The sequence below is a fragment of the Thamnophis sirtalis genome, unplaced genomic scaffold (genome assembly GCF_051295495.1).
Source record: "Thamnophis sirtalis isolate CommonGarterSnake01/CBP01778 unplaced genomic scaffold, rThaSir2_p1.2 scaffold_6, whole genome shotgun sequence".
NCBI lineage: Eukaryota > Metazoa > Chordata > Lepidosauria > Squamata > Natricidae > Thamnophis > Thamnophis sirtalis.
In genome coordinates this window covers 30,642,915-30,660,735 of record NW_028261386.1, presented here as the reverse complement: position 1 = coordinate 30,660,735, position 17,821 = coordinate 30,642,915, and the positions used below count along the sequence as shown (strand labels likewise).

At 39.8% G+C, this 17,821-nt stretch overlaps 1 protein-coding gene across 1 annotated transcript in view; it reads right to left on the bottom strand.

Moving 5' to 3' along the window:
- Window positions 1-17,383, bottom strand: part of FANCL (FA complementation group L) — an 85,391-nt gene extending 68,008 nt beyond the window's left edge. Inside the window, exon 1 of the mRNA XM_087717502.1 lies at window positions 17,190-17,383. Within this exon, the coding sequence (XP_087573628.1) occupies window positions 17,190-17,192 (3 nt within the window). The 5' untranslated portion in view covers window positions 17,193-17,383. The remainder of the gene's footprint in view (window positions 1-17,189) is intronic.
- Between the last annotated feature and the right edge of the window lie 438 nt (window positions 17,384-17,821).

Genomic DNA, 17,821 nt, shown 5'->3' with positions numbered 1-17,821 from the left:
TAGATATCTGCTGGGTTTCCAAGGTTCTAAAATCATCCATTAAAGAAGAACAGATGCTACCAATGATACATGTAGACCATAATGCAATGCTAATAGTATGGCATTCCAGAGAAAGAAATAACCTTTAGATGGATGATGGAAGATTGCTACTCCATGAAACCATCTATACAATTACAAAGAGACACTGAATAATTTCTTTCAAATAAATAAAACACAAATCTATGATATTACCATTGGGGAAATGAGCAAAGTATATATGAGATGTCTTTTAATTAAACTCATAGCAAACAAAAAAGACAACCAACAGATTGAAAGAAGCTCTAGATGTCATGACAATTAACACAAATATATAGAATTAACCCCAAATTTGACTGATGAAAGACTCATATTGCTTTAAACAACAATTAAATTATTAGAAATGGAAGATTTAAAAAATTGCTAAACATTTTTTTTGACTATGTAAACAAACGAGGGAAATGTTTAGCACACCACATTATTAAAAGTAAAGACAATGATAGCAATGAAGGAAGGAATTAAACTATTACATTCAAGTTCACACATTATAGATGAACTGGCAGGTTTTTTTCAAGGAACTCTATTTTATGGCAAATACTGATAAAGTAGCCATGAAAAATTATTAAAGAATTTAATTATTAACATATAGAAATATTAAGTAAATCTATAACTATCCAAACAACAAAAGAGGAAATAAACCAAACCAAACATAAAGGCACCAAGTACAGATGGTCTGATGGCTCAATATTACAAAGAACCTGAGGAGGAATTGTTGGAACCAATAATAAAAACAAAAATGAAAATTTAAAAACCAATTATGTAACCTATCTCTTTGGTGAATATATATATATAATGTTATATGTTATATTTATGCTGATAAATAAATAAAGGGAGACTAGTATAGATCTATTTCAAGCTATTTAGCTCTCATCAGCTAGCCATACCCTTGCTGGGAATCGAACCTGTGCTCTATTGCCTCTTAGGCAGATGTGTTAACCATTGAGCTACAGGGCTCGACTCCTTATCAGCCAGGCCAGGGTGAAAGGTATATATTTAAAGTCACAACCCCTGGTATGCCCAAATATGGGAGGAAGGTCACACTTCCATTCTCTGTCCTTCGGCTCGTCACAAGAGACCATCCAGACAGAAACCCAATATTTTTTTACTGTTGCCTTTTTGTTACATTTGTTATATTTATGCTGATAAATACACACACACACACACACACATGCACATACACACACATACATATATTTACACGTCATTTCATTCTCTATCCAGTTTTGTGTTCATTTTACCACTGACAATTCTATGCTCAGTTATATGATGCAAGCACAGCTCTTATGAACCAGTATTGCTGGAAAAGCTTGGGTTGCCACGGATGCTCCTTTAAAAAATGTCTTCTGCAAAACCTGTGAAGGCTTCATATCTCTCTCTCTTGCAATTTAGATTTTCTCCCCCCCCTCCATTTAAGTTGAATTTCTCTATAGTCATTTAAAAACAGCCTCATTTTTCAGAATTATCTGCATACATTTGTTGTAGTGTAGGACCAACATTTATATGTGTATTAAGGGGACCACCCCAAAAGACAACAAATAGAAAATCTGGACTCTTTAGTGATGGTCATAAAACCTTAATGCTACTTCAGTCTACCAAAAAACAGACTTTTCACATATGTGCATATTCATACATTCTGCTTCCTGTTTTTTTTAAATGAGTGTTCCATGCTCTGCAATGGGCAAAATTTAAATTAAAACGCTGCTTTGAAGTTTTAATGGGTATTCTGCTTTAGTAATAGTAAGTTCTGTCCATACTTGTAATAAGTTTATGAAAGCCTAGAGCAAGAACACTTATCTAGAACTACGGTTTCACAAATGGATAAACTCAAAGGAAACTGCAAGCTTCAAAGGATCATTCTTAAGATTCTAGAGCAGCTCTTGCCTTATGTTACATAGAGGCAGGAATTTAAAACAATCACCTGGAATTTCAAATATAACTTTTTAACACAACATTTAGCAATAATAATACATAATAAATTTACCTGGTCTTGTCCAATACTCATACATAGGCTACCCTCCACCCCTTTCAAACTAGCACATAGAAAAAACCAAAACAAACCAAAACAAAAAAGATTAAGAAAACAGCAGCAATGCAAATAAAGGCAATCATATATCAAAACTCTTCAAAGGAGTTACTGGTTCAGTGAAGCCTTAATCTCTTTACAGAAGTATAATGGAATTTGGATGACCTTGGGGATGAGAGAGATGCTGCCTAGGAAACAATCAAACAAAAGAGGCAGGAGCCCCCACAGGATTAAAAAAGAGCCGTGGTTAGAATGCAGTATTGCAGTCTGACTCTGCCCACTGCCAGGAGTTCGATCTTGACCGGATCAAGGTTGACTCAGTTTTCCACCTTTCTGAGGTTAGTAAAATGAGGACAGGTTATTGGGGGCAATATGCTGACTCTGTAAACCGCTTAGAGAGGGCTGTAAAGCACTATGAATGTCAATCGAAGTGCTATGTATATAAATGACTATGTATGTAAATCTAAGTGCTATTGCAATGCTATTAATGGTCAGAGGAAGAAATTTAGGAAGGACTCGCCCTAAATTGTTCAAATGTTTAAAAATGGTAGCAGGAAGTTTGTATCTTTAGATATATAAAATTCTGTTAATATAATCTTATAATGATAGTTGTGTTTCTGGTTTATCCAGGACAGATGACAGGATAGGGTATCCACATAAGCATCCTTCTTTAGATGTAAGAGAATATATGTAGCTCAGGATTGAACTGTGTAGTCCTTAGTGCTCAGTGAATTCGGTTGTTTGCTTGCAGATTATATGATTAGGTAACATCATCAGTGTGGGTGAGTATGGGGCTTGCTGCCTGTAGTTTGTCCTGCCAATCCTGGTGAGTATATTGTATTCTCCTTAGTAGTTCCTAGATTAGGATATTGTTTGATTGTTTGATGTTAATCCCTGCTTACCTGGGTGTTGGTTATTGAAGGAGATGTGTTTTTGTTTTGTTTTCATCTTTTTATTCCCTACTTAGCTTTTTTGTTCTCTTTTGAATGGCTTGGGACAGTGCTGAAATTCATTTTATTTTTTTTACTATAGGTTCTGCGGCCATGGCTTGGTGGGCATGGCAGGAGAAGGATACTGCAAAATCTCCATTCCCCACCCACTCCAAGGGAAAGTACTGCAAAATCCGCATTCCCTCCCCATTCCTGGGGGAAGGATATTGCAAAATTTCCATTCCCACCCCACTTTGGGGCCAGGCAGAGGTTCTCCGAACTACTAAAATTTCCACTACCGCTTCTCCAGAACCTGTCAGAATTTCACCCTTGGCTTGGGAATTCCCTAGCATTTTTCGATTTAGGTTGGTCTAGAATGCTCAAAGTATCCCAGTTGAAACTAGGGTTGTCTTTCCATGTGTTGTCAGATTAAGGAGTTTTCACTGTGTCTTTTAACTGCTAGTTAGTGTTCATGGATGCACCCTGCTAGTCTTCTGCCTGTTTGTCCTATATAGTCACAATTAGAGCCCATAATTGGATGTTGTAGATCAGTGGTGGGTTCTGGATGCCTGCTGGGAGAACCAGTACCATTCCGGTACAGTGCTCTGGAGCCCCCACCCCCACCCTCCTTACCTGTATTTGAGCCGATCGTGGCTTACGAGCGTCCATGCATACTTACTACCCACGACACTCCAGTTGCTTGGTGGAACATTGCGCATACGCCATACGGTGAATGTGCGTAAGCCCCAATCAGTTCAAGTGCAGGTAAGGAGGGCGGGCGGGCCCTCTGGAGCACCATACTGGAATGGTACCTGGTGCTCCCAGCAGCCACCGGTACGCCCGTACCGGGGCATACCATTTGTATCCCACCACTGTTGTAAATGACTCCTGGTTTTTTTCTTATTATTACAGTTACTGGGTCTTATGGATTACTTAATATATTATTGAAGACTTTAGTTTGTGTCCTACAGTGATGCTATGTAATTGTAATGGTCTGTTGATTGTATCTGAGATATTTTTTTATGTATGGCACTGATATCTTTCTGATAACTTGTGCTAGTTGTGCTGAGATGAGGCAAGCAATCAGGCACTTTTGGGTGTTGTGGCTCAGCAGGAGCCATTGTAGCTGCCACCAGACTCTGACAGCGAGGGGCCCTATGAGTCGGCTCTGGAGAATGTGGAGGACCCTGGACAAGGTTCCGACTCTGAGCAGGGCTCAGAGAGACTGGTTGGCCTGAGCCTTGGACCAGTGGGGAGGAGACAAAGGAGAGTGATCCGGACGCCAGTAGTGAGTTGTTCCTGGATGCCCAGCATCGAAGAGCTAATAGGCGTCAGGAACAGTTGTGCAAGTACAAGAGGTAATTGCACTCAGCTGGTGGTCATTAGGCTCCTCTCCAGACTATAAAAAGTCTGCTTGTGCACACGCCCCTCTTGCAGAAGTCAACGCATTGACTAAAAGTTGGAGAACTTTGGTAATTAGTTTGTCAGGCTGGATTGCTGCCAAGGTTTGTCTGAGTTGCTGCCAAGGTTCTTATCTGTTTGTTATGCTTGGCTTTCAGTCACTGAGGTTTTGGTTTCTTGCTATTAAAGTACATTCCAGTTAAGCTTGTCTCGCCATTTGTTACTGGATGGAGGAGGGGGTCAGAACACCTGGGTATCCATTTTGTTGGAAGATATTGTATAGGGAAATGAGCAGTTCAGAAATGTGAAAAAATAAATGAATAAAAGAAATAAAATAAGTGGTCTGCTTCCATTTTCCGCTGTTCTGTGTTACTGAAGTACATGTGTACCCATCTGAATAATGTTCTTACACAGTTCCTTTTTTTGTGAGGAGGTTGTTACTTTAATAGTAGAGTACTTCTCAGAGTGCTTAATGTTTTTGACATAACATGACACACCTCAAATAGAATCAGACTGAAAGGACTTTCAATGTTTGTAGATGTAAGGATACATGAGAGGATTGTGGTATATATGAGGACTTTCAATAAGCCATTACAACAGTTTGAACAAATTGCAGACAGGTTGAAAAGAGAAGACGATGCTATTTAAACTCCAGAAAAAGGAATGCATAGACTTAAGAGGAAGGCTCCTTTAATCTTAAGCCTTCCTTGTTTAAAAGAAGAATTTCTAATGGTGCAACTCCCTTTTATCTAAAATAACAAGCTTTAACTAGCAACACAGGAGTAACCTATGGCCTAGTGGAACAAAGATGGCCTTCTGGACTCAATCTAAAAGCAAAATAAAAGAGCACCTCCAGTGGCCGATTTTTCCTTTATTTTTTGAGGGTTTTAAGATGTAATTTCATTTGACTATATTAAAAAAAATCTGAAATTTTTACTCATCCACTTAATTTCCCAGGCTTTTAATGGCAGGATGAAAGTGACTATGTCTTTGCCAGGTTTAAGGAACGCATTTTGCCCTGATACCTCTCAATCCCCTGCCTTATAATCTGAACAATCTTGGCCACATTCCCTGCCAGCCTCAGGGAGAATAACAAATCATGTCGTGGATCCTAGGCAGAAAAAGTTGCTCACTTTTGAGACACAGCCTCCTTATATGCAATTAACCTTAAATCCTTCCCATAAAGGGACTGTCATTTTGTGCAGGCTATAATTATGAGAAATCCACAAGATGGTAGTTTTATGGGGGATTCCTTGGAAAGTATATAGATATCATCTTAAAGGTTGAAGAACCCTGCCCTCATTTGCCCTAAGAAAACATCACAGAGTGCCTATCATTCCATTTATCAGTTCCAAACATAGTTTTTTGACATCAAAGAAAACCAGCAGGGCAATCCAGATAAAGACGAGAATTTTCAACCATAAAAGCGAGATGGAGAAATATGGGTCACTCTCAATTTTGGGACTTCCATGTCACAACATTTCACAAACATCTATAATGATCCATTTGATTGGACTTTCCAAGGATATGGTGTGTTGTTGCACTCAGTAAGGGAAGTTTATTGGGGTTGGTTTATACCACCTTGGCTACTGAATGACATAATACATCACATCCTTCTCTTTCTGTGAAGTGCCAAACTGACATTTCTTGATCTAAGGTTTTCTTTCCCATGTGTCAAACTAACTTTGAAATATTTTTACAGTATGCTCTGGTAAAAGAATGTCAAGTTGTTCAATCATCCCTTTAGTTCTTATGTTGTCAAACTCTTGCAGCTGTAAAGCAGGAGTTAAACTTTAAAATAAAACAGACTACTAGGTTTAAATTAAACTCAGAAACTGCAAATTTCCCTCATCTTGAATTAGCAGTTGTTTCATCGAACCCACCGTTTTTTTTTACTGTGGAGTTATTGGAAGTCTCAAGTAGAGGTAATATTCAACATTGCTAACTGTCTTTATTTAAAGCAGGACTGTTAAACTCCAGCCTGCTGGCCAAATGTGTCATGTGCTGGCTCCACCCATGCCAATTTAGCAATGGGGGGGAAAGCCTCGATACGATGCTGCGAGTTTGACACCCCTGATTTAGAGATATTGAAGACGGGGGATTCTTTTATATATAAAGCATACTGCATGTTCTATCTCTATGCCTCTTCTATTACAGAAAGCAAAATAATTACTAAGTTTGCATCTTACATTATTCACCTGGCTTATTCTGCCTTAGCATACTTAAATCTACTTCTTATCCAACCACTGCTATTGAACCACATGCTTAATCTGTCTCATGTCTTCCAACATTAATGAATCATGAGGAAACAGCTGTTCATTACAACATGAGTCAGCCCAAGTAGCTAAAAAGGGGGTAAGGAAATTAAAGAGGTAAGCAGAGCTCTCAAACTGTTGACTTAATGGCCCAAGCGGACTCTTGTTTGCTCAGCCAAAGTTAATCCTAATTTTTGGAATTATGCCCTTAAACTAAGTGTTCTGAAAAGACTGACTGACCTACTACCCCAGGGTAATTGAAAGAATGATTACTGAGAATTTATGAAGAGGACATGGTGAAATAGACTGGCTGCAGGCTGGCAAAGGAGTGAGACAAGGTTTATACTTACCCTTATATATTCAACCAATAGGGGGCATCAGTTATTAAAGACACTGAGCTTGTCAGATGGAGACCTGACAGCCCAAGTTTGACACCCAACAAGGTGAGCTCCCGTTATTTGTCCCAGCTCCAGCCCACCTAGCAGTTTGAAGGCATGCAAATGCAAGTAGATAGGTACCACTTCAGTGGGAAGGTAACAGCATTCCATCTGCCTTTGATGTATAGCCATGTTGGCCAAATGACCACAGAAATTGTCTTTGGACAATGCTGGCTCCCTCGGCTAAGAAATGGACATGAGCAACACATCCTAGAGTTGGACTTGACTGGCAGGGAAACCTTTTTATTCAACCACTATGGTGAATGTATATTAAGCAAACCTGGATTGAAAGATGATTATGTTTTTAAAACTGGAAGAAGAAGAAAAAACCAATAATATGGGGTGTGATGATGACACTACTCTGATAGCCAAAAATGCAAACAATCTGCAATCTCTTGTAAATAAAAGTCAAGGAGCAGAGTGAAAGAATATTAAAAAGAGCAAACCAATAACAAGTGGAACCACCAGCCTTAGAATTAACATAGCTTCTGCCTTTTAGGATCCATCACCAACAGTAAAGAACAAAGAGTCAAGAAATATTGGAGGAGGGCCTTCTCAGCAGTGGCCCCGACCCTTTGGAACGAGCTCCCCGTAGAGATTCGTACTCTCTCCACCGTCCAGGCCTTCCGCATAGCCTTGAAGAACTGGCTCGCCCGTCAGGCCTGGGGATAAGGACTGTTACCCCGCCCGAATGTAGTATGCATGTTGTTTGCTATTTTATTATGTGTTGTAATCTCAATGTTGTATTCCCCCCTCCCTTGGTTTTCTGTGAGCCGCCCTGAGTCCCCTCAGGGAAAAGGGCGGCCTACAAATACAAATAAAACCATAAAACCATAAACCATAAATATGCCACAGACTAGCACTTGGTAGAACAGTGATGAAGGTCTTGGAGAAATATTCAAATGCTGTGCTGTATCTATACCTACAAAGATTGCAATAGTGCAAGTCCATGGTATTCTTTATCGTATTCTATGGAACCAATGAAAGCCTTCAAAAAGACACTCAAATGCTCTGATGAGTCTTTATCTACAAATGTCACAATAGTGCACACTATTACTGTAGAAGTCAAAGTTGGATTTTGAAGGAGCAAGATAGCAACAGAATGAACACTTACAAACTTTGAAGCTGGAGAAGACTCCTGAGAATATCGCTGAAAGCCAAGGGGGGGGGGGGAAACTTTAAAAGGATAACTGAATAAGGTTATAGGTTTATTTCATTTATATGCCGCCCTATTCCCGGAGGGACTCAGGGCGGCTAACAAACCCAGGGGAGGGAGTAATACAGACAAGGCAAAAACAACAAACAGGATACAGAGAAAATGTAAAAACAATCAACAGTCACACAATTCGAGCAGGGAAGGGAACTCATCAACCCAGGCCTTTCGGAACAACCAGGTTTTAACGGCTTTATGGAAAGCCTGAAGGGAGGCGAGGGACCTTGAGAGCCAAGGTGGCGCAGTGGTTAAATGCAGCACTGCAGGCTACTGCTAGATCAGCAGGTCAGCGGTTCAAATCTCACCGGCTCAGGGTTGACTCAGCCTTCCATCCTTCCGAGGTGGGTAAAATGAGGACCCAGATTGTTGGGGGCAATATGCTGACTCTCTGTAAACCGCTTAGAGAGGCCTGAAAGGCCTATGAAGCGGTATATAAGTCTACTGCTATTGCTATTGCTATTGCTATCTCCGCAGGGAGTTCGTTCCAAAGGGCCGGAGCAGCCACAGAGGCCTTCCTCCGGGTGGTCGCCAATCGACCTTGACCGGTAGATGGAATCCGGAGGAGGCCTAGTCTGTGGGATCTGATGGGTCTTTGGGAAGTAATTGGCAGCAGGCGGTCTCTCAAGTACCCAGGTCCAATACCATAAAGGGCTTTATAAGTGACGACTAGCACCTTGAAGCGTATCCGGAGACCAATAGGCAGCCAGTGCAGCTCGCGGAGGATAGGTGTAACGTGGGTGTACCGGGGTGCACCCACAATTGCTCGCCCAGCTGCATTCTGGACAAGCTGAAGTCTCCGAATGCTCTTCAGGGGCTGCCCCATGTAGAGCGCATTGCAGTAGTAAATCAATCCATAGGTCTCACTCGAAGCACAGATGACCAGGCTCAAATTATCCTAGTTTGGACACATTATTCTCTAGAAAAAGGCTATAATGCTGGAAAAGTTGAGGGGGAAAAGAGAAGATGACCAGCAGCAAGGTGAATTGACTTAGGTTCAGTGGTAATTAGTTGATCATTAGAACACTTGAAGGGCCAGGCTAGGGAGAAATCATAATGGAGAAAATTTATTTATATGATGACTAAGAGATGATATAACAACAACGATAACATACAATTATTGAGCAAGGAAGCCATAAACTATAAATGTTTTGGCTGGGTTTGGAAGCAGGGATCTGGGGTTCTCTGGCACAGAGACTATATTAGATGATAGGAGAAGAAATGGGAAGTTTTAAAGCATGCACGTGCAAATACATATACAAAACCCATATTTCCTATTATTCTATAGTACCCATTTGATAGTATACAGCTCCACTTTTTTTGGCCTGTTTGCATAGGCCTACACAAAGGAAGATGGTCCATAAGATAATTCATTTGCAGATTCCAAATCAGGCCTGGGGAAAAAAGCAACTGGTACAGAATTAGTGTAATGTACTAGCCACCAGCAGTCTTACACTCTTTCTTTTTTGTACCATCTGGAGGCATAATAGCCCCATTAGCTTTCTAAAGGGTTTACAGCAATAAAATAACTGAAACAATGGACAATGCTGTGCAACAGCTTTAAGCAGCCTGCCTCCCATGCTGATACCACAGCCATAGACCTATAAGCTGACTTAAAAAATCATTATCCAGATTGCAATGAATTGGCAACCATGTAAACCAGGTACAGGTAGTCCTTGACTTATAACAGTTCATCTAGTAATCGTTCAAAGTTATGATGACACTATAAAAAAATGACTTATGGCTGTTTTCCAAACTTACAACTGTTGCATCATTCCCATGGTCATGTGATCAAAATTCAGATGATTAGCAACTGACTCATATTTATGATGGTTGCAGTGCCCTGGGGTCATGTGATCCCTTTTTGCAACCTTCTCACAAGCAAAGTCAATGAGGAAGCTAGATTCACTTAACAACCATGTAGTAACTTAACAGCCACAGTGATTCACTTAACAACTATGGCAAGAAAGATCATAAACTGGGACAAAATTCACTTAAATGTCTCAGCAACAGAAATTTTGGGCTCAGTTGTGGTTATACGTCGAGAACTACCTGTATTCTGTCCGGAGTTCAGCTATCCTTTCCTTCAGTTGATGGTTTCCCTGCTTTCCCATCTCTGCAAGCAAGGCAAGCATCACTTGTTTACCTGCCCATGAGCATATCAACAGAGCATGTTTATTCATTGTATAGAGTTATTTTGGATCCCCTAACTACAGTCTGCCTCTCTCTATTTCTCATTTTTGTCATCTAGGGATCTGATGAAGAGTTAATTACCTAATGTACTGTTCAGAGGTGGCATTCAGCAGGTTCTGACCAGTTCTGGAGAACCGGTAAATACCACCTCTGACTGGCCCTGCCCCCATCTGTTCTCTGCCTCCCGAGTCCCAGCTGATCTGGGGGAAATGGAGATTTTACAGTATCCTTCCCCTGCCATGTCCACCAAGCCACGCCCAGAGAACCGGTAGTAAAAATGTTGAATCCAATCACTGGTACTGTTTTTCACTCCACTCACGGGACAACAGGTACCCTTGTGACTTTTTTTAAAGGGATGCACCCATGGAATGGTGAACCAAACATCAGCCAAATGGACAGAAACCTTCCAGAATCAAGCAACAGCTTCAACATTCCATTGCCAAAATGAGTTAGGGAGAAAAATAAGTCGGGGGAAGGGCTGCACTGGATTGGTAAATCTGTGAAAGGATATCATGAATGGACATTGCAGCTTCTTCGCACTTTAATGCTGTGCAATGACAGTAATAGAGGGGGGGAGGGATAATTTTGGGCTGATCTTCCTCTCTGCCATTTCTCCTCCTATCATCTAATATAGCCTCTGTGCCAGAGAACCCCAGATCCCTGCTTCCAAACCTAGCCAAATGATTCCTGCTCCACTCTTGACTTTTGTCAGACTGTCTCAGTCCAACATTAGGTTCATTGCCTGCTGTGCCCTTTACCCAATGGAACACATCAAGATAGAGGTTGTAACAGCTTTGTCAAAGAAGCGCATCACACACACCCCATCCTCCCCCCCACTGCACATGTGTGTGTAACCCCTTAACCCCCCCACACACACATGCACACATGCATCTCCACATGTGCCTTCTCCCATGCATGCACGGCAGAGACCCAAAAATCAGCTGCCCAGCAGGAGGCGCATGTGCATATGCAGTGGAGCTGAGTTGGAGCGATGGCTCTGTGCCCACAGAGAGGGCTCCGCATGCCACCTGTGGCATGCTTATCATCGGGTCGCCATCATGGGTCTATACAATTTCAGACAAATGGCTTCCAGTCTCTTCACAAAAGCCTCTAGTGATGGGGCACCCACAACTTCTGAAAGCAAGTTACCGCACTGGTTGATTGTTCTTACAAATAGGAAATTTTTCCTTAGATATAGGTTGCTTCTCTCCTTGATTAGTTTCCATCCATTGTTGTTGTCTTGCCTTTTGATCTTTTGAGAAATAGTTTGTCTCCCTCATCTTCCTCAAATACTGGAACACTGTTTTCATATAGTCCTTTTCACTAAACTAGAGACATACCCAATTCCTGCAATGTTTCTTCATATATTTTAGCCTCCAATCCCAATAATATCTGCTCTTTGCATTTTTCCAGAGTCTCAACATCTTTTTTATATTGTGGTGACCAAAACTGATGCAGTAGATTTGTATAATTGTATAATTTGTATAATTTCTACATACACGTATTGCAATACTCAAACAAAGATATCTCTAACATGTACATAGGATAATCACAAAATTTCTATATTCTATAGAATATAGAAATTCTAGGCAAAATATAGACATTTTGCAGTAAATGTCTTCTTTAACAATTCAATAACAATATATTTGCAAACATTCATTGTTTGTGCCTTTTGCCTTGTCCTGCAAAGTACTTGGAAGGTACAGTTTTGCAAGCTAAAGACCTTATGCCTTGCTTTACAGCCTAAAGTTTAACTGAACTTTAATTGAACTTTTTATTGGGCATTTGGGTCTTCTCCAACAAAACCACAATCTTTTCAGATTCTGCTCTGTGTCTTGTTTCAGGGGACTACTCCATAGTTCCAATCAGATTCAACAGATGGACACTTCTGCCATGATGTATCCCTTGAGATCAAACAATGGAAACTTCACACAAACTACACTACATATATCTAGAAATTCTACATTTTGGGGGCATGGCAATTGCTTCTCTCTTCTTGTACTTCATTCTTCCATTTCCATTGTATTCTCTGTAAAGGAACCTCTTCATTATGTGCCAATTGTCACTCATGCTGGGCTGCACACTTGGACCAGCCAATGCAAAATCTACATGCTGCTTGCATGCCCATACATGCAGGGCTTTGATGCCAAATGAACCAGCCAAAGGTGCATACCACTATCCCAGAATCTCTCATTTTCCATAGGTCAGAGGAGGAGGAGATGCGTGCAGATGCCCTCTTGCATAGAGGAATGTGGAAATATTCTCGATGAAGAACAACCTAAACCATGAAGAGAAAACATCTGAATCCTGGGACTGTGGAAAACCTGAAAAAGAAAAAGAAAATAACCCCATCTTTGCTCTCTCTTATACCAAATAGAATGGGGTGTAAGTTTTATTTTATTTTTTACAACTTCTACTTTCCGAGGACTGACTTGTGATTTTCTTTCTAATGGTTCATCCATCCCTTCTTCAAGTTTATCTCAACATTCCTTTAAATCTTGGCTGCTTATAGATCCCCTTAGTGTGTGCTTAAAGTTCAGCACGAATATCCCCAAGATGGATGTCCAAACTTGGTCCGTCCGTCTGTCTATCTGTTTATCTATCCAGGTCAGCTAACAAAAAGACAATGCTTACACAACTGATTGGAAAAACAAAACAGCAACTATCAACCAACCACTAACTGGGTGGTGATAGTAGTCAATAATCCCTTTATCCCCAAAGCTTGGGAGGACAACCAGCCTTTAACAATTTCCTAAACAATGACAAAATGGCAAAAAAACAGCACCATGTTGTTGTGCTGGCAACTCCATCCTTTTTGGGTATGTGCAACATTACGAGAGTGAATTTGAAGCCCAATGTTGCTTTCATCCGACTGGTTTGACCCCATCACTACCACAACAGATGATCCCTAAGTATCCACTTGAAATCTAAGACTCCTTTTCATATGAGTAGAGGAGTTCTTTGTAACAAGGGGTCTTTTAAACAGGAACGACCATCATTCCAGCATCTACCACTGAAAGAACACCACTAACATTTACCATCGATAGACAACCACTTCTACTGCATATCCCTGATGTGAGACACACTTTCCAGAATGTTAACATCTGGAAGGCAGCTGGACCTGATGGAATCATGGGATGAGTTGTTAGGGACTGCACTGCAGAGCTAGCTGGAGTGTTCACGGATATTTTCAATCTATCCTTGTTGCAGTGCTCTATCCCAACCTGCCTGAAGACCTCCATTATAGTGCCAGTCCCTAAGCAGACAGTAGTGGTATCTCTTAATGATTATAGACCAATAGCTTTAACATCTGTTGTCATGAAATGTTTTGAGAGACTGGTGTTGAACTATATTAAGGCTAATCTTCCATCTTCTTTGGATCCATACCGATTTGCATATAGGAGTAATAGATCAACTGATGATGCTATGTCTATTGTTGTCCATACTGTATTAAATTATTTGGAACAACAGGGAACATATGTAAGGTTGCTATTTCTGGATTATAGCTCTGCCTTTAACACCATTCTACCCAACAGGTTGTTTCTTAAAATGTCCAATTTGGGTATAAATCAGAGGATTTGCTTGTGGATAAAGGATGTTCTGAAAGATAGGTCACAGTCAGTAAGGATGGGATCTCACTATTCTTCTATTCTGATATTAAGCACAGGAGAGCCACCAGGGTTGTGTGCTAAGCCCCTTCCTTTATTCTTTGTACACATGACTGTACTCCATTGTATAACACCAACACAATTATTAAATTTGTGGATGACACAACAGTGGTGGGGCTCATTAACAAGAACAATGAATCTGCTTATAGAAAGGAAGTAAAAGGGCTGACATTGTGGTATAAAGAAAATAATCTTACACTTAACACCAAAAAAACTAAAGAACTTATAATTGTCTTCAAGAGGAAGAGTGATGTACATTTACCATAAATGGTAAGGAGGTGGAGAGGGTTGGTAGTTTTAAATTTCTGGGCATTTATATCTCGGAGGACCTCATGGACCATGAATGCTAACATGCTTGTGAAGAAGGCACAGAAGAGGCTATACTTCCCGAGAATGCTCAGGAATAAAAATCTATCGCAGCATCTACCTCTGTCCTACTATCACAGCACAATTGAGAGTGTCCTGACATATGGCATTCTTGCATGGTGTAGGAGCAGCTCTGCAGTGGACAAAAAAGATCTACAGAGAATCATTAAAACTACCCAGAATATCACCGGGCTCCAGCTACCAGCTCTGGATGACATTTCGCTGTTCTAGAAAGTTGCATAGCATTCTCAGAGACTCTTCTCATCCTGCTTACAATCTTTTTAGACTGTTGTCTTCTGGCAGAAGATACAGAACAATTAAAACTCGGACCACACGTCTTCTGAATAACTTTTATTCCAGAACTATAATTGCACTCAACAATGAACTAAAGTCGACCATCAGTGAGCTGTTGGACAGTCACTACTTGGTCTGTTGTGTGGATGCTTGGGTGGTTTAGGCGAATTTTTTGGCAAGTGGGGGTGTGTTTGGGGATTGTCATATCTGTTGGGCCTGGCCTCTGGGTGTCATGTGAATTTCGTTGTATGTGTATACTGTGTATGTACGTACAATGACAATAAAGTTTATATATATGCACCAAACAGACATATTCTCATAGCAGACTGTCCTGGGGAAGAATGTCAATGGGTGGTTTCATGTGATTCTTGTAGAACACCATTCAATTTCCTGCCACATATAGGCTGATCACCATTATGCTTCCTAATAAAGCTAAGGTGTCAGGTGCAAAAGGCCTTTTCAAGAGACTGAAAAGCCACTATGCATATAAACATCTGGAAGAATTTAAGTGGTGTGTCAAATGCTTTAGATGTTAAAAGGGAGAGATTTAAAACATTTAAAGCCAAAGTGAATTTTTATAATCAGTCTAGCTGGTATCTTTCCAAAGCAGCTTTCCTTCTGCTTGAGTCCTGATGAACACCTATGAGAACATTTAAAATGCTCAAAAACTGACATTTGCTATGACAACGACTTTCTTAACTTTTTTTTAAAAGAGCTTTATGTTAAAAATACATTCCTTTTTGGAAGAAAATCAAGTTCGTTCTTTCGGAAAGAAAACTGCTTCTCCATTTCCCTTTATTCCTGTTTTAATTGATGTAAAGTGGCTTAATTATAAAAAGCCAAAAACATTATGTAAAATCTCTTTTGTAAAGAATCTGAATGATAGAATTTAAATAATTTTAAATAAATCTCTGCACCCTAGGAATAAATAGAACTGAAATGCAAAATAGAAAATGCTGTATTTCCAGTATTTAATTTACATGCCGATATCCTGACCCCGCAGGAAAAAAAATCATTTGTTACTAAGAAAAATCTTCAATAAGATTGAAGTCATGAGACTAAATACTGTAGCAATTAAGAACAGGCAATTTTTTCATGGCTTTTCTCCTATTACCCCCATATTTTTTTTCAAGATGTCCAAAACATTGGGAAAATGGTTGAAATCCTCTTAGGAATCCACAGCACATTTCCCTCTTCTGCTTATTTGGAAGCTTAGCAGTGGTAAGAGCAGGAGCAAAAGAAAGGGAAAAAGTTTTAAAAGTCTTCCTGCCTTTCTATCCATCATACAGTAATAGTGATGAGTTACACTAACCACAGGAGTATAATTCTCTTAAGAACTCTTGCAATTTTTCAATCTTTCAGGATCTACCCCAGAAGTCCTCCTTTATAAAAACACGAAAAAGCATTTTAATGGGGATGTCAAAGAATGACAATGTCCTGTTAAAAGCATTTGAATACAGCTTAAATATGAAAACATTTTACAAGAGTGAGGGTTCGTTCTCTGAGCTTGTGGGTTGGTTTCTGAACATTTCGTTATCAGGCTAGGTAATATTTTCAGCAAAGTTTATGGGATGTCACTCTGCTGAAGATGTTATCTAGCCTGGTAACAAAACGTTTGGGAACCAACCCACAAGCTCGGAGAACGAACCCTCACTCTCATCCTACACCCGAGCTAGAGATACTTGCCACTATTGCAAAAATACCCTTTTATATTTAGAACTGTTGCTGTATATATTAGCAGCAGCTTGATATCATTGTTGATTTTAAAATTGTTTTGAAAATGTGCCTTTCTCTCATCCAAGTAAAATATTTCTTATTTGCCTTGCAGATGGCAGTTTTAAAATCATGTTGCTTATGTAGGCAGTGAACAAAATAGCAATCTATAAATCAGCATCATTGTAATTTGGGGCTAGTTTTAATCTCATGTTCATTCATTGACATCACTAACAAATAGATCTTAAGTACAAGGTCAAGGAAATATGAAGACTGAAGACCTTGATAAACTAGCTGAACAATTGCTAGCTGAACAATTCTCAACAAGTTTAGCCTGACACGGTATAATGAACCCTACTAATATAAGTCAGAAATTAGATTGAGCAATATATAAAAGCATGCATGTGTTGAGCATAGCTCCTTAGGTAATATTCATTGCGCAAGGCTGACAGACCTAGAAATCATTAGTGTCCAGCCCACAATGCTGTGTGCTGTTTTACATGTATTTACAGTCCTTTTCACCTATTCTCCAATACCATGCATTGATTATCTTGTTTTTGTTAATGGATATAAACAATCACTTCATAGCTACTTAAATCCTAACATTTTTCAGCATTTTACTCACCATGGATGCTAGATCCCAAAATTCTTTGCAGAATTTTTAAAATGAAGATGTGGTTGCCAAGCATCAAAAGTTGTTTCCACCAATTGCTACAATTCCTTTTTTTACTTTAATTTTTATCATTTCTGACCAGCAACTCATGTAAAGCAATCAGCAATCTAAAGCAATCAGGAACTGCTGTGGACTGAGAGGATCTGCATTTGCATCTACAGAATACTGCATATGAATCGTCATCGCCCAGCTACCCATCTTCACTACCTGTAACATAAGAAAACTTACCTTGCACATTAATAAACAGCAACACTGAAATGGAATGAGTTTAAGGCTGTCTGGTAAGAGAAATTTCAGATTCACATCTTACCAGATCAGAATATTGGAGAATTGCTATTTAAAAACAGTTCTGGACAAGATAGATTTCCTGATCTGACATTGTACAGATGAACACAAAAGGGGAGAAATTAGCTTTTTAGCAATATACAAAAGCCTGAGTGTGTTCAGTGCAAGTTCTTAGAAGCAATAACCGTGCAAGACTAGCAGACGTACAAGCTACTAAACCCAACAGTCCTTGAACTTACAACAGTTCATTTAGTGACCATTCAAGTACAACAGTATTGAAAAATGTGACTTATGACCAT